At 35.2% G+C, this 25913-nt stretch overlaps 2 protein-coding genes across 4 annotated transcripts in view; both read left to right on the top strand.

The window, feature by feature from the left end:
- The first annotated feature begins 1278 nt into the window (after window positions 1-1278).
- LOC126374080 (long-chain-fatty-acid--CoA ligase 5-like) lies at window positions 1279-8913 on the top strand. Its single transcript, XM_050020552.1, has 14 exons — window positions 1279-1459; window positions 1972-2120; window positions 2400-2520; window positions 2939-3076; window positions 3273-3398; window positions 3485-3684; window positions 4063-4251; window positions 4778-4995; window positions 5471-5621; window positions 5923-6030; window positions 6205-6372; window positions 6751-6894; window positions 7174-7347; window positions 7846-8913. The coding sequence occupies exons 1-14, from the start codon at window positions 1447-1449 to the stop codon at window positions 7981-7983; spliced, it is 2037 nt and encodes a 678-aa protein (XP_049876509.1). The 5' UTR covers window positions 1279-1446; the 3' UTR covers window positions 7984-8913.
- The window catches only part of LOC126374074 (long-chain-fatty-acid--CoA ligase 1), a 38030-nt gene continuing 20620 nt past the window's right edge, over window positions 8504-25913 (top strand). The window contains exons 1-2 of one of the 3 annotated variants that reach the window (XM_050020542.1): window positions 8504-8639; window positions 9739-9776. In XM_050020542.1, the coding sequence (XP_049876499.1) occupies window positions 9767-9776 (10 nt within the window). In that variant the 5' untranslated portion in view covers window positions 8504-8639; window positions 9739-9766. Of the gene's footprint in view, window positions 8640-9738; window positions 9777-15302; window positions 15352-20456; window positions 20572-25913 lie in introns of those variants that run through there. The other 2 variants (XM_050020541.1, XM_050020540.1) reach the window with 2 other exon arrangements.

The following is a 25913-nucleotide window of genomic DNA, read 5'->3' as shown; positions in this document are numbered from 1 at the left end:
GAGTACTAGTACGGCTTTGAAATAGGGTAATCTGGGCGCCGCCATCACACTCGCATCAGACAGAGTACTGCGGGGCGGAAGGCAAGAGGGAAACCAGTGCCCTATTTTTTCGTAAAAAGTAGCATGGAGAATGTTACACCGACAAGAGCGTGGGTCTTAAATTAGTGACGACGTAATTATTGGCTTTGGGCATACTCATAGAATAAATAATAAGTACGTATACGAGTAGAACTCCGCCCCGTACCAATTCGAATCGGATATATCGACCTTTCTGGACTGCAGCAAAGCAAAAAGGAGGGTTATGTATGGTTTGATCGCTATATATGTATGTATGTATTTATGTCTTATGTATTTATGAGTTGAATAAATGAAGTGTAACTAGCAGCGATTATCCTGTGGTTACAGGCTATGTGACGTCACGCTAAATTTGATGCGTTCCGGACAGGTTTTATCTTCAAATCTTAATAAATAGGACCTTAAAATAATATAAATACAAATATAAGTTTAAAAACAAAATCCGACTGGAAAAATCACGTTCTAAAAAGTATAAAACAAGAAAATAGGTATATTTCTCTGAAATTCTTCCGAATAGTGAATGACGTTGAGAAAATAGCCGTGGTCGTATGCCAATATCTCCTAAAAATTTGCTTACCTACCACCTACTTACCACATACGACCACGGCTATCACCGAAACGTCATTATTCGGAAGAATTTCAAAGAAATATACCTTTTTTCTTGTTTCATACATTTCAGGGCGTGATTTTTCCATAGTCGGGTTTCAGTTTTTAAACTTATATTTTTATAACTTGGGCTAAAACAATTTTATAAACATTTGCTAGGAAGTTACCTACATTAGCATCACACTCAGTGTTGCTTATTACTTCGTAGCAAAGTCGATAATAATTATGTTCAAAAATACCCCATTGGGATATTGTCGTGATCATTGGGATGTTGTTATTGTTATTGGTGATAAAGTAGGCAACGGTATTAACGGAACTCGTAAGGCTTTATTCATTCGGGCACGATGAATTGGGTGTAGGTATACAAATACGTATATGGCGAAATCGTAACCCCGACCACCCAATGTGTAATTAGCAGTATTACACACTGCCCGATCCCGACGCCCCGAGGGCACCCGATGATTTGATCGATCGCGTAATGTAATAAGATCTTAAGGATGCGTGTTGAGTTGAGTCACTCATGACTTCATGACACGACTCAAACTTTATATCTGAAGGTACTTTGTGTAGGTAGAAAACCATATTTGAGCATCCTAACCTAAAAACATGTTTTTAGTTTTATGAGAGTAACAGAGACAGATAAAACTGTTTTTATTTAAAGAGGGATTGAACATCTCGTTTCATATTCACTGTTCGTCGAAGAAACTGTTCGTAGTGACGTGTCTTAAAAGGTGCACGAAAAAGTATTAATAATTAAATTTGATCATGATTTATACTGGTAAGTGAAACTTATTAAAGTCTTTAACTACTAAATAAGGGTTGAAATGTTAAAATTTTAATAATGTGTTAAGTTTTTTATGACAGGTTCACGCGTAATTTTTATCAATGTAGGGAAACTCACAAGTCCGCAGAATAAAAATTGCGTTTGGTGTCAATCGATAGATAAATCTCTTTTTGTACCTATTAATTTAAAGCTGGGGCCTAATAGGATAACTTAATATAATTTACACACTAGTTCACCGCAATTTGCAACGGAATATAATATAATATGTTAAATACATCGGTGAAAACTGTTTTGGCTAATGTGTTTAATTATAAGTTTATATCTTTAAGTATCTATTGTGTAAGCTGTTTGTTTCCTTAACAAAGAAAAATAAAATAAATAAAATAGGTGAAGAGTCGAACTGTTGGTGGCTTAGCTTGCCAAAAAAAAATCGTCGTGTTTGAAAGAACCTGTAATGATAAATATTTTTTAATAGGTACTTAATTATGTATTCTTATTTTCAACAGTAGCAAACGCAATCCAATTGATATTAGGTAGTCCGGTATACGTACTGGCCCTTATGTTATCAGCATTTGTATCTGTCTACTACCTGTTGACGAGAACAAATATAAAACATCCTGTCATTCCCTTCAACGAGCAGAGCTTACTGGAGTCGGTGAGTATATAAACACTTACACTCACGCCCGTAATTCCTAACATCAGATCATCATAATCATCACAAATGTAATCAGAACATACTGATACTAAATCCTAGAATGGATGTAACGAAACGTATGATGAACAGCGGAAGGCGTTTATTGTAATGGTTAAAACATTCCCGGCGCGGGAAGATAAGTAGGTGAATATATTCTATTTTTTTTCTTCATTCCAATCAAGCATAGAAAGCGTCCTCGTGTTACAGATAATCATATAGGTATTCTAATCAAAATTCCAGGGTCCAGAAAGAATACGTTCTTCAAAACTGTGGAGAAGCAAAAATGGTGAAGTTCCGCATTATGGAAAAGATGATGTTCGTACAGTATACGATGTTTATCGACAAGGCGCCAAGCTATCAAGTAAATGCAATTTTACTTTCTGCGTATTTAAATCTTTGCCTTTTTAAACTTTCAGGCGCTTTTCATTTTAGAATAGCTGTTTATCGAACGGTCCCTAACAATTATCGCTTTTTCAAAGCTATATCGTGTTCTGAAAAAATATGATGAAGATACTTAAGGAATAATCTTAAATATGAATAACGTTATAGGTACAGTCATGAGTAATATCACGTACCCACTTTAGAACTCTGTCGCACTACCATATTTGACATTAATGGGACTTACGGTTTAATTTGTCAAAAAAGTTAATGTGGCATGGTATCAAAGTGTATACATATTAGCACTCGTGACCGTACCTACATAATCTCTTATGTAGGTATATAGGTACCTAAAATGTGGTGTTAATATTTTCCTAAATGTATTTATTTTCCGGTTTCAGATAGTGGCAAGTGCCTGGGATGGCGCGAAAATACAACCGGGCCATATGTGTGGCAAAGTTACAAAGAAACATTACTGCGGGCCAATAATTTTGGCTCTGGCCTTATAAGTCTGGGCTTGCAGACAAACTCTGTATTAGGTTTGTATTTTTTTATTCGAAATGCCTTTTGATTCTACAAATAAATGAAAATATTATTATTGATGAGATGAGATTATTGTGTGTCAGTATAGTAGGGTACAATCTGAGTATGAAGCTCAATGATCATGATACATATTTGCATTTACTGCGATATAAACTTCAGTGTTTTAATGATGTTTAATTTCTTTGTTTCCAGCTATTTATCTACAGAATTGCCCCGAATGGATAATGGCTGAATTAGCTGCGTTTACGTATTCTATGGTTGTAGTTCCAATATACGATACACTCGGACCCGAAGCATGCTCTTTCATTTTAAATCAAAGTGAGTCAATGTAAAAAAAACAATTGTAAAATATGTTTGATATTATTTCTAATTAATTAACTTTCATTAAAAAATCAAATTTCCAGACAAAATTACTGTTGTTTTAACCGACGACGACAAGAAAGTAACTAATTTGATTGGTGAATCATCAAAATATTTGAAGACAATAATCAGTTTGAAAGAGGTATCTCCTTCTGTACTTGAGAGGGCTCAGAAACGCGAAGTAGATATTTTAACATTCAAGGAAATCGAATCTCGAGGTGCGAAAGATTTCTGTACACCCGTAGTGAGTATATTTTTCACTGCAATACACGATATTGGCTTACTAACCGAATCTAATCATTTAATCTTATCTTCTGCACATTCGGATGTGATGTTTGTTAGTAAAACCTCCCAATAAACAAACTAGTTTCAATCCAGGTATAAAATTCTGGGCACAATTATTACTCAGGACTAAATAACTTGAAGAAAAAAGAGGTTTTGTTGAAGAAAATTACATCAGATAACGTGTATTTGAACTATCTACAAACAGGTACTTAAACCCAACTTAAAAGAGAAACTAAATTGACTCAAGAGTATTTTCTAAGTTAGTAACGCGAACGTATAGTAAGCAATAGTTTTCATCAAGTATTATTGAAAGAATTAAATTGCGAGTATGTTCCAGCCACCAAAACCTGAAGACTTGAGTACAATCTGCTACACATCTGGCACAGTTGGAATACCAAAAGGAGTAATGTTGACTCATGCAAACATAGTTTCTGCTATAGATTCTCTCGGCGAAGGATTTATGAAGAAGGACGATGTTATGATATCCTATCTGCCTTTAGGACATATGTTAGAGAGGATAGTACAGGTAATAAAATTATTTGCACAAAAATATTTACTTAAAATCACTTACATCTATAATTATGTTGTCTTATAAACTAACAGTATTAAGAATTGGACAAGGACACCCAAACTAGGTATGCATCTTGGGAAACCAGTTAACAAAATGTTTATCCTATAAGTAAGAACTTAGTGAAATGTAAAAAAAAATATCATTAAAGAAAAAGGTAAGTGTGTAAACATTGTCGTTATAATAAACTCGAATTTCACAGATATATATGCTATAATTATGATGCATGAATATACAAAAAAGTTAAGAGTTACGATTGTTGGGAGCTAATGTTCTCTGATCTAGAAAGGGTTGGGAAATTAAGATAATCCTGAAGATTTACTTAGCTTTACATAATATTAATTTGATAGGCCTCTTGAATTCTTCCCTTAACTATTTTTTGTTACTATCATATAATATACTATAATATATTATTAATGAAATACTTCATTATTATTCGAAAATAGTTGACAAATAGGAATGTTGAAAACTAATGATTTTTCAGCATGCCATGTACAGAGAAGGTGGAGCAGTAGGTTTCTTTGGTGGTGACTTGCAGCGTTTGAAAGATGATCTTGCTACTTTGAAGCCGACAGTAGTTGTGACTGTACCTCGACTGTTGAACAAGTTTTACGATGGCATTACAAATCATCTTTCGCAATCGAAATTAAAGAACTTGATATTCCAAATAGCCCTGTTTTTCAAACAAGCAGAATTGAAAAGGTATGTACTTAATACTAAAAAGCAATCATCATCTCCCTAGCATTATCCCTTTTTCACAGAGTCCGCTTACCTAACCTGAAGATTTAACAGGTCCGATTTTTTGCAGAAGCGACTACCTGTCTGACTTTTCAACCTGCAAAATGAAAAGCAGCCCAATACAGGTTAGGTCACATACCTCCGAGAATGTATTTCTCGGGAATGTGGGTTTCCTCACGATGTTTTCCTTCACCGCTGAGCATGTGATAAAACATGAATTTGTAAACAAATTCGACAATTATGATAATAATACTAAAAAGCAACAGAAACGGAAAAGTCAAATATTTACCTACTGAGAATCAATTAAATATCCATATTCAATTGTATTGACTTGTAGAACTGGCCACACCACTTTAAGTGTTATTTGCTTTTAGACAACATTATAAAATGCAAAACTAAAGCAATTTTCTTGTTTGATAAAACAAATGTGAAATTTCAGTGGCGTTATTCGAAACGACTCAATTTGGGATTGGTTGGTATTTCGGAATGTTCAGGAAGTGGTTGGGGGAAGAATCCGCATGGTGTTAACGAGTTCAGCACCACTTTCAGAAAATGTGATCACGTTTGTACGATGCGTTCTTGGATGTCAGGTAATGATGGGGATGAATGGTATCCGAAGTGGGAAATAGCTTAACTTTTACATGTGCCTTTGTGTATTTAATGCCTAAAATAAATTAACTGTCTACCATTATAACCTCCTGCGGCCCAAATTGCCAGACACAATAGTTAAACTATGGCTTTCAAAATTTTAAAAGGACTGGATCTTAAGATCATAAACTTTCAGTCGGAATATTAAATGAGATTCTTAACTAGCATGCTTTCAAAGGTCGTAAATCGTAAATATAGCATTGGACATTAAAGTTTCTTACTTTGTCTTATAATTTTCCAAAGGTCAGGGAAGGTTACGGTCAGACAGAGTGCTTGGTAGCATGTGCCACTCTACATGGAGATACGACATCAGGTCACGTGGGACCTCCTGTACCCTCCTGTAAAATAAAGGTAAGATAATATTTCGCATTGTAAGACAAACTCAAACAATTATTTCCCTAGGATAAATAAAAGCACCAGACATTCAAATGCACAAAAACATTTCCATAGATAATCAAGATTTTAAAAAGTGATTCAAAATAGACAAAATATAATGCGTATTTACTTAATCGTGGTATTCTACAGTTGGTAGATGTACCTGAAATGGAGTACTACGCAGCAGACGATAAAGGTGAAATATGCGTGAAAGGAAGTAATGTCTTCAAGGGATACTATGATGATCCAGAAAGAACTAAGGCGGTGCTTGATGAGGATGGCTGGCTTCATACCGGGGACATTGGTGAATGGCTATCGGTAAGATAGCATACCAGTACTTACCATGGCGACTGACTCTGTCTCTCTAAGTGTTGGTATTAATGTGGATATTCAACTAGGGATAAAATTATGTTATTACGTCTAAGAAACATTATGTGTATGTTAAGCGCACTGCAATATCCCTATGGCCTTTTGCTTGGCGCTTGATACTATTGTGTGATGAGCCACGAGCATCTTTATAAGCATCTTCTGAGTCGAAGGCTTCGGCATTTATCGATCATCACGTCATCTCTAGCAATCTCTGGAAATACTCTGAGTGGAAAATACTTCCTATTTAATCTGACCAGTTTAGACAGTACTTACAGCCTTTATCTTATGGTGAGTTTTTACTACTGTGTAGTTTAATATATTTCACAGAATGGGACATTAAACATTATTGATAGAAAGAAACACATATTCAAACTATCGCAAGGGGAATACATTGCGCCGGAGAAAATAGAAAATGTTTACTTGAACAGCCGATTTGTGGACCAGATCGTAGTTTATGGGGAATCATTGAAGGTAATGGTATTCACTTGCGTTTGTGGAGTAAAGGAGTAAACAGAGAATCTCATCTTCTAATGGAATCCATATTCATACATGTTTTCCTTTTAAAATTTTGTACATATTGGTTTTCCCTTCATCTTTCTGTTCGTGATTATTCGTTACTTTTTCGAAATATTTGGTTTTCTTGACATTATTCCTTCCTTCCCAAAAGCGGTTTCATTTGGTGAACAATCCACTACTTAGTGCCGTCGCAAATTCTAATCTAATTATTGATTTCCTTCTTCTATCTTTCAGTCTTGCATTATAGCAATAGTAGTACCAAACAGAGAAGCTTTAATAGATTGGTCGTTGATCAACAATATTGGAGGACCATGCACATCGCTATGCCAAGACAAACGGGTAAAGAATGCCGTATTGAAAGATATGCAGGAGATAGGCAGAAATGCTGACTTGAAGTCTTTCGAACAGGTTAATGTATTTTTTACTTCTAACCTTCTTTAAATGAATGATTTTTTGTAAACTGGTAATAGTAGACAGGCCTTTACATACCAAATTAGGTATAGTAGGTGTATCTATATCTTAATAATCAGATTGTTTTCTTTATATTAGTTGGGGCGCAGCATTATCTTTCATCTCATTGATTTTCACACAAATACCCTGACCAATGACCCACTGCTTGGTACAAGCCTCCTGCCGTCTTCAATCCGCTGCCCGAAGTACAGAGCATAGGTTCCTACTTCACCACGCTGCTCCACTGCGGGTTGTTGGAGGTGTTAGGGCAGAAAACCACTCCACACATTTCTTTTTTTCTCTCTCACACAATAAAAGATAAATATAATACTTATATTACGTTTTTTTGTCGCTATAGGGGTTAAGTAACAATTATAACTGTATTTTAACCTTAACCTAACTGACCTGCATGGAAATAGAAGGGTTAGGTCATTATCATTTATTTTTGCTCAACAGGTCAAGGACATCTATTTACATCCCGAGCCTTTCTCAGTAGAAAACGGCCAGTTAACGCCTACCATGAAGACGAAGCGACGAGACATCACCAAAATCTTCAAGAAACACATTGAAAACATGTACATGTATTTACCTTAACCGTAAAATATTTATGAAGTTGTAAACTCGTCTCTTATTGGACCAAATTCATGGCGTGACGACCACGTGGTGGTATGCTTGCTGATTGCAATACATTACTGACTCAAGGCTGTTATTACTTCACTTAATTCCATATACGCGCACCGATGGAAAACGATTTATGCCAGTAGACAGTGTACCACGCGCACGCCTTTGCGTCCAAAAAAAAATCTGTGCTTACTTCCCGCCAACATTTCCATCAATAACACTGCGCATGTTACTACTGAATCATTCCGTCTCTTTTTATGTAATGTTGCGCGAATGGAATGGCGGATAACCTAAAATTTTATTACGCATGCGCGGAACCTCAGGGTGAGCGATGTTCCGCATTTTCCCAGGCCACCATACCGTAGTGAAATTCTTTACACCAATGCAGTGGTTTGAAACACCATAATCCCTTTTAGTTTAAAATCTAGATAAAATGTTATACCGAACTGTTTTTTTATAGAATTAGCTAAAATAATGTGTACTTAATCAAATTATCAATATCTAGTGAAAAAAATCAATTAATTTGTTGTGTAAATAGGTCTAGAATGAAATTTTTAGGTGAATTGTCAAGAAATCGAATGGTTTAGTGTTGTGATTGGAGTTGGATACTTAGTCTGCAATATTTATTAGTAAGTTGCACTTTTTCTATACTTATTTGACATATAATAGGTACCTACCTAGAATTGAAATTGCGGCGAAGACATATTCACTTTACTTTTGCGTTTTAATCAATTTAATTGAACAATTGTTTCACATTTCATTATACGCAATAATATTATTGATATTGTTATTTCAATATTGAATCTAAATACCAATTTATCACTTATTTGTTTACATACACCTATCTAGTTAATGTACTTAACTATGGTCGTTACGTTATTATTTCTTGAATAAAATACTTTATATTGAAACCTGGCTACTCATTATAAAAAGAAACAGCTTCTGTTTATTATTGTAAATGTTCTGTATCTATTTTTAAAGCGTTTAAACGCAAAGCTTTACGTGTAAACGGTTAAATCCGGCTCGCTGGTAACAAGCGAACATTTTTTAATTATGAAATTACCTAATTATAAAAATCTCCTTGCTAATAAGCTTGTTGAAAAAGTTTAAATTATTTATAAGCTGCAGAAAACAACAAAAACAATTGACAGCTGCAATGGCAGCTGTCACGCGATTTTGTGTAAAAAAATAATTCAAATTTTCGCCCTTATCACGATGAAGAATAACTTATTTTGCAACACCTCCGAATCTCCTAACGGATAGTTATGGAATACAAAAGTTGATATCTAAAGTTGCATTTTTAAAAACTTCAATCACGATTATTCCCACTGCTAGGGTAAATGTGAATTCTGCCGGTTTTCAAGGTAAAACATTTGACCTTCAAATAAAAACACGTAGGAAATTATAATGATTATTTGAAACAAGTAAATTATGTACAAAACTAGTTTTATAAATATGATATGAGATCTTTTAGATGTTGTAATACATAGCTATACTGGTTTTCCGTATGTCTACATATAATACATATTTATATCATATACGTAGGAAAAGTTATAGACATACATAAATTTTATGTATAATTCTGGATTTTAATATCTACGCATAATAGAGTTTATATTTCAAACTGATAATATCCGCATATTGTTATCATAGTTGTTAAGTTCGCAGTGAGTGCCGGTCGTTTACTAAAATTTTAGATTTTATTGAAAAGTTTTGTTTTTGTTAAAGGTTGAGCTGAAACTTCAGGACCTTTATAATGTCAAAACGTAAGTAGCTTGAATCTTGAATAATTTTTTTAGCATTCTAGATTTGTATTCTACAGTTGTTGTTGTTGTGTTAAACAAAAATAACAGAGATATGGTTGAAACGATGGAAAAATAGCAGATTTCTGACACTTTTTTGTTATCACTAGTTAGTATAATGTCATGGGCGTTGTACTCGAGTCATTCCAGCCCATCGCATTAAATGCATTCATCATGTTTCTTATATCTAAGATACCTAATATTTGAGATCTTCAGTTAATTTGCTTTTTTATATCTTCTTCGTAGTCTCTTCGTGGTTTTGTACAAAATGGTACGATGTAGGTAGGTAGATATTATATTTTGTTTCTTATGTGTTTTTAGGATCCTTAAATCTTTTTTCATCGTTCTTTCTTTGATTGCGATCAAATAATGATTCATATGATAGCTTTTTTTTAGAAATTCTTAAAAATAAGCTTATTTTATGCATCATAATAAAATTAAACTTCATAACGCAAATCGTACATAATAGTTCCTTCTTTCTTGTAGTTGTTTAGTTTGCATTGTATGGATAGGTACAGTCGTGAGAAATATCATGTACCCACTTTAGAACCCTGTCGCATATTCGCTGTTCATGTTCGCTGTGTCATATTTGACATTTAATGAGGCTTACGGTTTAAATTGTCAAAAAAGTTAATGTGACATGGTTGCAAAGTGTATACATATTAGTACTCGTGACCGTACATGACATTACAAATTGGGACAGGTCTTATCATATAAAATTTGAATATATACGGGCGTGAGCACCCATCTAGAAAATGAACAAAATAATAATGTGCCTATATGTTTTGATAGGAATATTCGTGTTACTATTAGGTATACTGTATCAGATAATATCTATTTCGATGAACATTAAAATGTCATTAGGTAAACGTAGTTTACGTTTATAATTGTAAACTAACTGCCATATATATTAAATGACCATTAATAGACGGTGATAAGGCTCACCACCTATCACATTGGTCTAACAGAAAGCTCGGTGAGGTGTACTTAGTTCATCCTGCGATGGACGTACCTCTGACTACCCCAATTGGGATATGATCGTGACATGTGAGTCGTTAAGTTATGCCATGTATGGCCAGAGGTAAAATTTTAAAATGTTCCATCCTTTATATCGTGTCAGGAATAATATTAAATAGACTAAGATTTCACTATCTATCTAAGATGGTAGACTTTCTATCTTATCTAGTACATGGTGAGAGAATACCTGGGGGGTTAAAAACGCCACATCGAAGTAATTCATTTAAAAAAGCAATAATGGTATTTGACATTTGCTTGCATTGCGCACTTACTTTCATATGCGCAAATGTCAAATTACAATATTGCTTTTTTAGATGAATTGCTTCGATATGGCTTTTTTAACCCCCCCAAGCATTCTCTCACCATGTATTAGAATATGATTTTTGGTGATGTAAAATATTTAAAAAGGTAAGTAAACAGCCCATAAGCTGACTTACAGTAAGGTTATCATATTTATGTCAAGACACCAATACCGAAATTAGCTACAGTACAGTCAATAACACGCGTACTATACTTTTAACTTGTGACTATTTGTAGCTCTGCCTACTCAAAAAGAGATTAAGAATATTGACAAATATTTTTACAGCAATCAATAAACTCACGTGTGAGATATCAATAGATATCACAGCCTTAGATTTGGAATAGATAAGCGAGTAGGTAAATCATTTCATCATTCACGTTGTTAGCCTACTTTACTTTGAGATTATAATGACAGTGATGATAAACCTTTTCATCATCTGAAGAAAATCTAAGAAGATTTTTCGTCTTACGTTCATTACCGCTGCCAATTCATAATACAGTCAGTTTTATCTTACTCTTATTATGTTTCACAGAAATACTTAGTTTTGCTTCTTTGCCATTTAAAAAATACACGAGGCGCGTATTTAATCCTTACTGGTAAACTAAATAAATTTTGAGCTTGTTCAATATTTGTACCACAAGTAAGTACCTAGTCAAAAGAAACAATTTGCAACGTCGCTTTTGGTACGGGTGTCGATGAGCTGAATGTCATGATAGATCCATCCAACTAAACATTGTACAATCGTTACTGATGTGAGTGTGTACCTATTGTATATTCTGACGAAAATATTCCCATGTTCACAATAAGTTTCTGAAAATAAATCAATATGAATTGACTGCTTACGTAAGTATTCTTTGCGTGCTAGGTTTATTTTGAGCTGGGGTTCGTTAAATCGGCTAGCAAAGGTGTTTCGTTTTAGGTTTGGAGTTTGGTAGGTAGCAGGTGCTTACTTAATTATTTATTAGGTCTGGCTATTTTTACCGTAAGATTGTTTAATTATTTTTTTACCTCTTTATGGAGTGTTTTATATCTAAACGTTACAACAAACCAAATATGTTTTCTACTAACATTTTATGCTAGTTATTAGTGACAAATATCCGTATTGGATGGTCTTTTACTTTCAAATGTTATGATTATAATTCATCATCGATATGACGGAGCAGAACATAAATAAAATGCTGTATTTCTCTTTTGGCTACCTTTAGGCTTACATTATTGACGTAGTATGGCATCTATAGTATGTAGAATTTGCAAAAGTTGATAGTTGGAGACCCCATATTGTACACCCTTATTACTTTTCCAAGAAGTAGCAAAGAATCATTATGAGCTTTTAAGGGTTAAAATATCATTTCACCATTGCTGTTTACTTTTGTTGAGTCACCGTTGTATCCGTTAAGCGGGGGTTTATGGATCCCAGTAATGTGTAGGTGTGGACTAGGGGCGGAGAATGCCATTGATTATTAAGTGAGGGAACGACAACGCCGCAGTACTAGTTCCCACAATATGTCTGTGGTTAACTGGTGAATGTCAACGCTGAGTAGCTTGTATCGATTTTTTAAGAATAGGTAAATACGTATGTTCCACTGTTCTATCAAAGTTTATAATGAGCTTATTTCAAAGTTTACCTTTGTTGGCAGCAGAAGACTTTTGTTTCAAAACTCAAGTATTCGCTTTTCCCTTTTTCTTGACGTGTCTTATTGTAGATTTGCCGCAGATGGCATTAACTACTTGGCCGGATAAATGGGGAACGCTAAAGGCTCTCACCCGGTACAACGTTTAAGACAGCAGGCCTGAAGGTACCCAGTTGGGAGCGAATTTCGGCTCAGCGCGTCGTCTGAGAGGAAAAATATTTAAAAGTTTGGTGTCGCGAGCTGATTGGCTGCCTCTATGGCTAGAGTAATCGGGTCGTCGGGATTGTATATTACGTCATTCGACGCTTTTCCCGTTACACCAACTTTATGGCGGTTACCAAAATACTTATTGACATAAGAGTTTGTTTCGGTGTTGTGTATCGTAACTTACATTTTACTTGGACCGATGTTAAATTAGCAAGAGCTCGGCCAATCCCATCGTACATCAATGCCTTAACAGTAACTGTAATCGGCAACAATCGACCTTCGTTAATAAATTGGATTTTACTGAACTGATTGGGTGACGTCATGGTCAGATGCGCTGATACTCTTTGAATTGGGATCATGTTGCAGGATTTGTATTTTTCAAGGAACGCCTTAATTGTGTACTCATAGGTAGGTCTTAGCTTATAAAGTAATATTATGGTTTAATCACGCATTATTGAGAAGCCGTTAAGTCTGTCTTTTTAGTTAATAAAATATTATAGGTACCTACACGTCTATTGGGGATTAGGGGTGCCAGTTTTGAGGTAAGGTGTGGGTATTAATGGCTCACTATCATGCAAAAGGGGAGGTTTATGTCATGCAATAGGTTCAGTACCAACATAATATAACTAAGAATGACATTAATGATGATGACACAGTCTTAGCATCTTCGTTACATTTGTGTGAGTTATTTCATAGTTATCATCAACCCTGACACCACACGATAGAAGAAGATAGTTATCGGTGTCATTGTCATGTTTTAGTTTGTGTGAGCATATCAATCTAGATCTTAGACCCACTTCAAAGTGTACAGAATGCTATATTTATCTTTCAGTTTGCACAGACTGATAACCATTAATCCAGTTTTAAAAATTTCAAGGTCGCCTTAATAAGTGTATTACCCTGTTTGCACCAGATGCCTATTAATTAATTTAGTAAACATCTTTTTTAAAGTTAGCACACACACGCTAACGCATACTTATGTCTCTTTCTCGTAATACTGTTATTACTCAGGCGCAATTTTCATTCATTCGCGAGAAGAGTTCCGTACCGTACTATATCGAAAAGGTTATCTACTTTATTAAAGTCAGTTTCTTTTAATGTAAATAATTTGATTAAAAAGTACTACTTACCTACCTTACCATGCAGATCTTTATGTCAGGATCTCAGGTCAAATCTAGCGCAGTAGCAAACCAAGTTCTTCGAAATTGGAATGCATGATTCCAAGGAACTTTGACTCTCAAAAATGCTATTGTTGTCTGGGAATGAATTAAAAAGGTAACCTCAAAAAATTAGGTCAAGGTACAAAGATCGTTTCCAAAGACAGTAGTATCCTAATGTCTTATATTACTGGATACGGCATTCCCCTCGGTGACAGAGAACGTTTGTTTTCGCGATCGCTCGGAAGATTGGCGGTCGTTGCACCCACAATTACAGATCGTCGATTGTCGGTCAGCGTGTGCGCACCGGGTTTATGTGTCACAGCAACCGGACTTGCAACAGGCACCTAGAACTAGTGGTCACTGATACAGCTTTCCTGGAAGGTGTCCGCTAGAACCGCTGGTTTATCAAACTCTGTGATTTTAAACTTTTTTCAGCATATCGATAAGTTCAAATAAAAAAACCATCTCGCTGTAGTAACTTTTGGTGGGTAGTAAATATTTATTTGAAAATTCTGACAAGTAACTCTTCAAGTAAGCCTAATGACGATTTATCAATCAACAGAAAATAATGTTTTCGCATATCTACTTCTCACAAAATAGTTATCTTCCGTTATAATGTAACCACCTGGATTGTAAAACCAGTGTATCTGCTTTAACATATTTTCCACAAACAGGATTTTAAGGAACTTGATATTGCACGACTGAGGATCTTTCGTAATATTACAACTAACTGGATGAGAAACTAGAACTATAACTCTGTCACATCAAGCATTCCTATTTCCATAGAGCGACAAACGAAAAGCATCAGCTGCAGCGAACATTGACCCCGCCAATCCGGTCCTGCCACACAAAAGATATGATTCGATAGATAACTGTATAGATATTTTTTATTAGTGCCAAATTGAGGTTATGCATTTGATTCGTGATCTAACATTTTTTTCTCCGTAAAGAGTTGATAGGGTTAACTGTTTTGAATGGCTTACGAGTTGATTTGAAACGAGTGAATTGCCAATTTTCGGTACTGCAGGGAAAATTATACGTTGTTGAGTGTAATTGGAGTTGGTTCTTTGGAAGACACTCCGCTTTGTAGAAACAATTTTGTTTTTAAGTACTTCTGTAAAGAAAAATACTATTATTACGGTGTCAACAACGGTACTAAAGTTTAATTTGCTTTTGTCGCCGATTATAAATGAAACGCCATACCATTTTAAACCTCACTATAGGTAAGTATACATATATTATTTTTATTTGTAAATATTTTTGTCAAATAAATCAAATTCATCCAAGTTAATAGGTAGTATATATACATAACATAATAATATTATCTTTTGTAATAGAATGGTATAAAATTTCTTTTTCTAAAAATTCATCTTGATCACGTCCAAATGGTTCATAGGATAAAAATTGACTAGGCGCCAACATTTCCCACGTGCCAATCCATCTAGTCTTTGCAATTTTCATCGCGTATTTTCTTTGCCCGTGCTTTGTTCTTCTATTTATCCGTTTGAAACAAGACTGGAACAATGGTCAATGTGTTTTCGTGCAATTACCGAATATGTGGGTCAGAAGCATCACATAACTGCTCATAACACAACAGTGCTCTCAAGTTCAATACGTTGGCAACGAGTACGGACGCAAAGATTAAATGAGTTGCAGAGTAGGTGAGTTACAATTGTTTTTCATTTAAAGTGATACGAGAATTCGAATCAGTTTTGAGTATACCAATACATGTGTAATCTTTGAGTAGTTTAACTGTAACTAGACGACAAGCACAAAAAATAACTTTTCTTGTGCAGACCTTACTGTTACAGAAAGGTTGAAGGATTGGTATTGTGTCCAAACCACGAGTAATCCATGTCTATTAGTTCCCATATTGTATGAACTGATGATGATTATAATCTTGGCACCAGTTTTTAACTCGATATGATCAGTGAAGTACGTTTAACTGCACCCAACATCAACATTCACATGTTGAAACCGTGACTCATTTTATCTGTCAACCTTAACGTGAATGCTCTTAGACAAGTTCATCTTTTTATCTGTTCTTTTGTCACCATATAAAAAGTCGCAGCGATTGAAACTCCTGATGATTCATGAAGAGCTATAATCCAAGACGCGTCTATAGTACATGCTCTTTGCAGAGTGTAGGCGCGACTACCTCCATCTGCCTCTGTCCCGTTACTCGACATACTAACCGCGAACCGGGAGATTAATGTAGCCACTCTCATGTGCTGAGGGCTATAGGGTAATTCTGCAAGAGCTGTTAATTTCCTCAAAAGGTATAGGTCAGTTAACCCAGTTTTTGAACTGTGAAATATCAGTACTCTGCATTAGTTTCCATGAACACAAGGATATGCTAAAGTTAAAAATTTTGTGGCAAACAGGACCTAAACTAATTGACTCCATAAAGTTGGACAACTTGTAGATCTGGTTGTGGATATTAACTTTAAATATTTAAAGACTTTCGTCCTTAGGAATGCACGTAAGCCGTTTGTGTGAAAGTATTGCGTGAAGTAGTGTAGTGGAATATGCTCCATACCTGTGCCCAGCAGTGTGACGTATATAGATTATTTATATATGTAGATATGTGAATACTTTATGATTCAATAAAATCCATGCCCGTGCAGGTAGTTTTAAAAGCTTATAATTTACCTCCTCAAGGAACCAATTGGTGGCAGACAACAACTATCATCATGTTAAATAGTATTGGAAGCGTTTCAATGTTGCAAATTAATAAAATGCGATGACGCTGACAGACAATTAAATCTTGATACGGAAGTGAAACAAAGTGCACCGGCCGTATTAATTTACGAGCGACTAACTGTCGTGTCAACCTTGATAAATATTTTTCACTAGACACTTAAAACGTTGCTATGTAAATGATTCTGATTTCTTAAATTGCAAGAAACGTTAAATTAATGGCTACTGGCATGAGGTGGTACTTGATTATCCTTATGATAAAATAAGTTTTAAGGTGAAACCACTAGAGTAATCAATCTCTTTTTTTGTGGTCACAGGCTCTAATTATTTTAATAATAATGAAGAATATTCTTTCAGCGAATAAGCTAGTCTTCCCTTGTTAGAGGTCTCCAAGACGGAAACGATTTCTTTCGTATGACAACATAACACAAGGGTTTACTTATTTTCATGTTCCGTGGTTAACAGTTTAGTACTCATCATATATGTCGCGCTAGGTCCTCCATCTTGTCGTGCGGTGGCAAAGTTTATCAAAGCAATCTATCAGGACATTATGAAACGCGAATGTACATTCGTATCCGTGGGCACGCCTGGTGACTATAGTCATGTAGCTGAAAAGTGGGCCAAGTTCCACGCTATGTATTCGCTCGCCAAAGCTTTAAGCTCGACCGGTTGGCAGGGCGATGACCCCGCAACCTACTGCCAGTACACCCCGCACATTTCGCCATTTCTGTGTAATAATACTCGCAGTAAGATAGTTAAGAAGTTAGATCATGAGAGATTTGCCGAATCACTACCTGATCCCTTAGACGAGATGTTGAAATTGGAGATGAAAGTTCTGAACTACGATTACAGGCGTTTGGACCTAAGTAGAGTTTGTTTGATGTCTGTAACGTCTAAATAGTGGCGCCGGTCAGCAGATAAGTTTAAATTATATGAGCGTGTGTAGTTGATTTGTTTATTATGCACATTGCACACGCACACAACGCAATGCTCAATCCTTGCTTTGAATAAGATGATAAGAATTATGTATACAGAGAACAAATATTTAAAATCGAGAACTATAACAAAGTTACGTGCACTCACCTAGTGCACTTGACAACAAGAAATCTTTAAAGCGCTCAAGTGATTTTGAAAACGATAATAATTTTTGGAAGTAATCATTGTAATTTACATGAAAACACGACCATTTAAAATGACACGTCGACTTTAAATCATTGTGCTGAACGCAGCTGGAATGTGGCCAATCATTGCAGCTAGCATGACGCGCCTGCTAGAAATGGCGACTGCATTTTGCATTCATCGCTTGCATGGAGTTGCAATGTGCAAGTTCAAGGACGGTCGTATGCCGCTTCCCATTCGGAATATTCCTATTAAGTCTTCTATTACATTCTCAAGTCGTAAGAACTATTTCTACGACCAATCTGTCATCATTACAACTCGCGTTTCATTTTTAAATACCGACTCTTTGCTTTCCTTAGTCGTGTCATGTTTATAGAGTCAGTTACCATTTTGTTTATTGATTTGCTTCTATATAATTAAATCAACATTATAATACAGTTTTAGGTCATCTATCACACATTCGAGGGTCGGTATCAAAATAAACATAGCTACTTGGTTATAAACAAATATAATTTTAAACAAATATAATTTTCGATGCTTACTAATGAAATAAATTAAATATTACCTACTGGTAATTACTGTTAATTAATTATTATGTTATTATTGACGGATATGGAAAATGAGTTAAAATTGGAATACTCTTGCATTGCATGTGCATACGCATTAATTCTGCTCACAAACGCGACTACCACCATTGTCTATCACTTGAGACGCAGGTCGGAGACCCTATAAAGGATTAATGACACTATTGTAGGGTTATAGTCTGGTCTTTTATTTTTTAACCAAGCCACCTGCGGGTACGCAATTCGCATTTGCATGGCTTGAGCTCAGTTTTATAGCTCTAGAATGTTGTGTGAAAAAGAGAAAATGTAAAAAAAAACCTAACCCGCATGAGAACTGCTGCTGAGGCCAATTGAGTTGTTTGATTGTTTCTTGGGCATGTTTAAATGACTGCAATGTTATAGGGGGTCTCGTGTGTCTAGAAAAATAAGGTTTTATGTTTGTATTTTTCAAGTCTTAGTTATCAGCAGGAAATGCTATCGATTGTTCGAGACATTCTGTCAATAGCACATTAACGATTGATGGATTGACGTAGTTCTTAAGTAAATATTAATGGTATCCTATTGGATAATATGATATTAATGAATATGACTGGAATTTTTTTTAAAAGAAAGATATATAAGCGCTATAAGTCAATCGATTTTATTGAGAGAATAAGTTTTTCAAACCTTTTGCAATAAGATTATGACCGTGTATTGCATCATAAACCGCAGAATGCAAAATTTACATAGTGAATATTATGCTGATTGTTTGCACATTGCGTCCTAGCGAGAAACGTTCCCACCGGTATATATTCTACAGATTGCACTGCGCAAAACTTGGCAAGAATAAGAAAATTGGCAAGCCATACTAAATAGATTGCCGTATAACTAAGGATTAACTGTATCAACGATCTTTATTAGAGCAATGTATGCCTAACAATGTTTCAATGTTAGTCTCCATGTTTTCAGAATCAATCTCTTCCCATGATGTATCTTTACTGTTTCAGTCAACAACGTCAGTCAATAAGGGCGTTTCAGTATTTCTCATCTGCCGATACATAGAATTCAAAGAGTGACCAATTTTGTTGTATATTAATTAGTTCAGTTCAATATTGAGTTCTAATGTTGCTAAATATAAACATATTGATCGTTCAACTGAAACCAGTTCAACGATCTTGTGCATTTACACGTGTCTTGTTACAAAATAGAATCATAAAGCATTGCATTACACGTCCCATAAAATGATTGTCTGCCATAATACTAACTTTAATGTTTTATTGCGTAATACGGTAAATAATGATTCTATTATTAGTTCAGTTTAGAATCATAGGAGGAATGCTTTCCTTGGCTTAGATGATTGCTCATTTGGGTTTTTTAAAATATTGATTGACCCCTAACTGAGACTCTTATCTCTTCTTCTCATTTCTTCTTCTTCTATCGTATAGGTTGTGTGCCAAAGAATCGACCTCATCAAACTTGTTAGGGTTATTATTGAGCCACTAAAGGCCCCTGACATGGCTCATAATAATGGCTACTTAACGTGCCTTTCGAAGCACAGATTTTTGGGACAATCTGGTAATCAGTCTGCAATGTCCCAACTGGGAATATAACCCCTGATCAGATCGAGAGACTAACGGTCCAACTATTAGACCAAGGAGGTCGTTAGAATTTCGTTGTCCATGCATATTATAATAATTTAACTATTTATCTATGAAATAATAAATTAAAGAAAAACTCAATCACGTTAAGGATTTTATTAACTTATAACTATTTCTCAAAAGTCAATTAATTACGTGAAGACTAACAGCCTCCTAATTAAAGTATAGTGAGGATGTTACTTATAAAACAACCGTAAGCGTCGAGCAGTACCAAAACATCTAGTCGTGTGCTTACCGTTGCCTGGCAACCTCAAAAGAGAGAGGTGGCTAGGCTGGAGCTTGGTGAGGCAGCATTCGGTAACACGGAGACGCATTGTCGCTGAGAACGGCCGCCGCATCGGCCGCGCGGATACCTGCGCGAGCGCATTTCGTTGTAACTCTAAACACGGAAAAGTGAAAAAAACTGAAGTTCTAAGTGTGCTAGGTAAAGTGGCCGCTCGTCTGTAAAGATACTCAATATCAAAAAATAATAAGGGCAAAAGAATTTTCTAGTCATTGTCCTAAACCGTGATGTTTATCACGTATACAGTTGCATTAAAATGCACATTTAGGATTGTTTGTTATGAGAACGTGTTATCGTCATGTGAATTTTGAAGTTTAATTATTATTTTTTTAATAAGTAGTCGTTTGATTCTAATTGCCATTATCTTATAATAATGTAAATTATCTTATAAAATAATGGATTGTTTCATTAGAAACTTATCGTGTTCCTATCATGCTATTAAGAAATTTTGATTTAAAAGCTAAATGCGAGCTATTTATTTGTCCATATGTACACATGCTGTTACCGTTTAAAGCCGTTTGTTACAATAATATAGCTCATCTATTTGCAAAGATCTCGAGTGGCTATTATTTTAATAACAAGTCTTGAACAAAAAGCGATAGTCAATCGTGCTTAGGGCGATCACGATCCAGTATGTACGGACGGTAAGAAATTTGATAGCCATTGTACGTTTGTAGGTCGAAGTTCTGTAAGGGTCTTTGTTCTATTTCTATGTTTCTAAACACGTCACTTAAAAGCAAACACATGCTACAATCATCATAAGCACTCTTTTCATTTGCTGCTAATCCTACCAATTTCATTACTATGGCATTCGGGCTAAATTTAACATTTTTGGCAAACGCACCTGAAACTAGATTGAATCTAGCGTCTAAATTGTCTGAATTCACGACGGAAATGAAAACCGTCCAAGTCCTAGATATAAAATCATGACAGGAATGTATTATGGCCTCAACTCCCAAACCGTAGATCAATTCATCAATCGGTACCTTTCTTATTTTAATATGTCCCTGACATGAATGCATGCCCTTAAACTTTAAATTATCGGTTGTTACTTGATGGATTATTACCTTTCTATAAAGTACTTAATTACCGTATTGTGGGTAGCAGTACTGGGGTCTGTAGTTGATAGGAAACATACTCATTTAATTGTTTCTTTGAAAAGCCCTCAAGTTAACCTTAAGGTTTTACCTCAGTTTGTCTCTTTCATGTCTAGGGCATTTAGTTCTTTATCCTTTTTCTCGCTCTACATATCTATTAACCGAATTTTAGTTTTACTAATAAGAAATTAGTTCCTTCTTTTAAACCGACAAATGAATAAAAACAATGAATCAAATTCCTTAATTCAAATTCACATCACTATTATATTAATTTTGACAGTCATTTGCTAGTTCACAACTAATCTAAACTTAACGCACCGTATGTACTTTTATGTATATATGCCTTCCATATTTGAAATAGCACTGTTTATTTTACAATTTAACATCCTAATTGAAGACCCGAGCTAAACTACTTAACTAGGTACTTTGACGCTGCAACGTAGGACGTTTATGGAACAGCATTCTCAACCATAAACATAGTTCAGTCTTCCACGAAACACTAAAGACATCCTGTTGACATGTTATCCTCTGGTTTCAAGTAATATAAACATCATTCGTTATTGTCTTAGTACTAGCAACAATACAAGTAGAGCTCAAGTACGTGACTCACTAGTTGTGGGTGTCTCATTTCGTATGCACCAGCACAACGCCTAGGAAGTGCATTCGTGTACGCACACTGGCTCTTATATCATACAGTCGATAGCAAAATTTATACAGCAGTAGTTATTCCGTCATTCTACAATATTATAACTATCAAATTCTACGTCCAGTAAGTTGTTTAAATGTTAACTTTTTCTTTTCTTATCAATTTTAGCACTATCTATTAATAATGACGAGATCATTGCCATTATTATGATTGTGTACCATAACCCCAAAGCGCCGGAGATATTATACCATGATATTACCACAAAATGCTTTCATGTAAAACATGTGCATGCGATTGCACTAAACTTTGTCGTGTACGGAATAGTGACAGTGTATTTGAATATTCGAAATTATGCGATAATAAGTCTAAACAACGGTATTTATATATATAGACGATTGTACTATTCATTTGCTTTGATGCCTATCTAAAAAGCACGTCCTTTCAGAAGATCTGGAATAGTAACATGTACGATTACTACATACCTATGTCTGTGTTACTAAATACAATCATCTCGAAACGAAGCGCATGTTTCTACTTTAGCCAATATTCTTAATGACTTCTAATTGTTCTTGTATTTGCCGTAACCATTCAGATAAATATGAAATGGTACTATGCAAAAGCAAAGTATTATTATTCAACGTTTGATGAGATTGACTTTGATACTCTCACAAAAAAATCCAACGGAGTATTACGTCCCGTTTGTCATATCACTTTCAATTAACTGTAAATTTCACTACAGTGACGTGACTATAAAGTAATTAAAACGGTCTGGCTTTGGCCGCGTAGCGCTTTTTTAACTGTAACCACGGATCACTGAAAAAAAAATGGCTGGTGGCGAATTGGCGACCTTATCAAAACATGCTGCGCTATTGAGTTTATCGACCCCGTTTGTTGTGGTTCGGTCTAGCAACGAACCGCCTGTAGTTGGTAGGCTGTTTCGGGTTTACATTCAACGGCTTTTAAACCAGAAAATACCGTTTTATTATATTTGACAAAGCTTGCTGAGTAAGGCTTTTGTAGTAAGCCAGGCTTCTTGATTTTGTAGCTTGATAGGATTCTAGCCGGCTTGAATAGTTACCTACGTAATATTTTTTATAGCTTGATTAGACCCAATAACGAACCTTGTGTAGTAACTGTAAGCTGTATAACAAGCCGCACTGACACAAATACTAATAATTGATGCAAGTTAGGGTGATGACACTTGAATAGGCCTACAGAGGAACAAGTTCGGTGACAGCCATGTAATTTTATTGTTTCGTGAACCAGATCGAAACGTCGGAACAACCGTTAAGTGTGAATGTGCCGATAGCGGAAACGCTTGTCAGTGTATTGAGTCCCTTTCGTCGACACCATTATACAGTATCGGCGTAGTTACTGCAGTAGCAATCATAAAATAATATAGTTTAGAAGTAGTATTTTGAATAGAGTGGATTTTTAGAAGGCTTTTGATTGGGTTGGCTGAACTAAATCAAGGTTCTGGACTTACAGCAACATCAGCAACTTGTTTCAGAGTATTAGAACACAATTTCTAACAGATTTAGGGCTCTTTCACAGCTTGCTGATAAATTATGTTATATCCTATCTGCAGTGGCGGATTTACAAATTTGCCGCCAGTAGGCTATTCAAATTTTGCCGCCCCTACTGACCTCTGAAATTCGATACTAATTATAGTCGAGTGCACAGCGCTACCAAAAACACGGCGCAAAGTTAGCAAAATGTGTTCGGTTGAAGCCCGTACAGACGTAAGAATGTTCAGTATACTGTGCATTACTAAAATGTTATAAGTCTTGTCACTTGTTTCTTTGTGTATATAATATCTATTATTTTACTTCTGTAAGACAAAAAAAAATTTGGGCCAAATTTGCCGCCCCCTAAAATCTGCCGCCCTAGGCTTCAGCCTACTCAGCCTACAGGTAAATCCGCCACTGCCTATCTGAACGATAATTTATTATGTGATTGATAGTAGCACTGTCTTCCAGACAAGTTCTGGGTAAAATGTTTGATAATTAATAGCAATTGCTGAAACAAAACCTTAAAGAGTGCTAAATGTTGTGTTTAGATTTTCCCTTTTTCTGTTTCATTATTTCGGAATTCCGGTAAATCTAGTTATACTATGCACTATTTACCTGAATCCGGAAATCTATTGAATTTACAAGCAAGTGTATTGATTTGGTTTTCCCCCTTTGCTTTTCCCAGCATAATTGCTACTAACAAGTTTAACGTTTATTCGGTTTTAGACTTTGTCGTTTGGTAATATGAATGAAATGTGGACCAATAGGAATGTTGCTGTTAGTAAGTACTTTAACGTAGGTACAGTCAAATTATTAGGTCAAGCGGCGTAGCGCATTCGTCGGCAGAATTAGTAGTTTGCAATCTACCTAACACTGAATAGAGTGAATAGACCTAGGCTGAATAGATCAAGACTAGGCTTCAAAGAAAAACTATCCTTAAAGGGATTTAATTTGAAAGATCCTTTGAAACTATTAAGTAATCTATACCATTGGTTTAAATGAGATTGGTAAAAAGATACGTTTAAAAATTAAAATCATCATTTATTTAATAGGTCCGTAACTATTTTTATTCAATAGATAGAGAGACAGCCGTCTATCTAATACCTTCCTATAGAATTCAAATAGGCGACTATTAAAATAAAAAAGTGGTCTTCTTATTAGATGTACATTATTTTTTGTTTCCAATTAAGACTTTTCTCTTCTTTATAGACCACGATGTTTCCATAGTCGGGTTTACTTAAACATTTTTTTATTTACGTTATTTTGTGGTTTTATTTATTGAAATGACATGCTTGCATTACACAGGAACAAACGTAAATAGAAACATGGCGATCAAATACATAGCCTTCCATTTTGATTTGCCGTAGTTAGTCTATAAAAATACATAATACACTTGAAATTATTCTTATTGGGTTTAATTTTTCATAGCCTGATTCTGTAATGTTGTCACTATTCATGATCACATGCAGTCCAATAGTCTCTAATATAATGTAAGTAAGCAAACATTTTGACTTTTATGAACTAAGATTTTGAACAAAACGACTCATGTCCTTCTTCTTAACGGCCTCCGTGGTCCAGTGGTTTGAGTGTTGGGCTCACGACCCGGAGGTTTCGGGTTCAAATCCCGGTGGGGACATATCACTAAAATCACTTTGTGATCCCTAGTTTGGTTAGGACATTACAGGCTGACCTGATTGTCCGAAAATAAAATAATCCGTGCTTCGGAAGGCACGTTAAGCTGTTGTTCCCGTTTACTACTTACTGATGTAAGTAAGTAGTCGTTACATGAGACATGTCAGGGGCCGTTGGCGGCTTAATAGTAACCCTGACACCAGGGTTGATGGAGTTGGTAATCCACCTCACAACCCACACGAGAGAAGAATGTCCTTCTTCTCGTCTCGACAACGTAACGTATCGAAAGAGTTAATACGCAACGGTTTAAAGCTCGTAAATTTTGTTATACGCTGATGTTACTTTCAATTTAGTCCGACTTGCACTGCTATACCTAGGTATTTAAATATTTACGAATTTATTAAAAGATAAAATCTTAATAATTGGTTTGTTCCTTATTTTTCTCACGTCTGTATTACTTTAAATAGCGTTTATTTTAATACGACAGCAAACTGACTTACAATAAGATAAATGCCAACATGAAATGGTACACAATTTATTCTGTAGTCTGTAAATTAAATTGATATCACTATAAAATATGATGGATTACTAAATTTA

This window comes from Pectinophora gossypiella, chromosome 16 (genome assembly GCF_024362695.1).
Source record: "Pectinophora gossypiella chromosome 16, ilPecGoss1.1, whole genome shotgun sequence".
Classification (NCBI taxonomy): Eukaryota; Metazoa; Arthropoda; class Insecta; order Lepidoptera; family Gelechiidae; genus Pectinophora; species Pectinophora gossypiella.
The sequence above is the reverse complement of the archived record's forward strand: the minus strand, read 5'-3'. Positions and strand labels throughout refer to the sequence as shown.

Excerpts from the sequence above, each read along its gene's own strand:
- LOC126374080 (XM_050020552.1), top strand. Across the intron at positions 4,996-5,470 it reads AAACAAGCAGAATTGAAAAG|TGGCGTTATTCGAAACGACT; the intron begins GTATGTACTTAA and ends GTGAAATTTCAG. Across the intron at positions 6,031-6,204 it reads TACCCTCCTGTAAAATAAAG|TTGGTAGATGTACCTGAAAT; the intron begins GTAAGATAATAT and ends GGTATTCTACAG.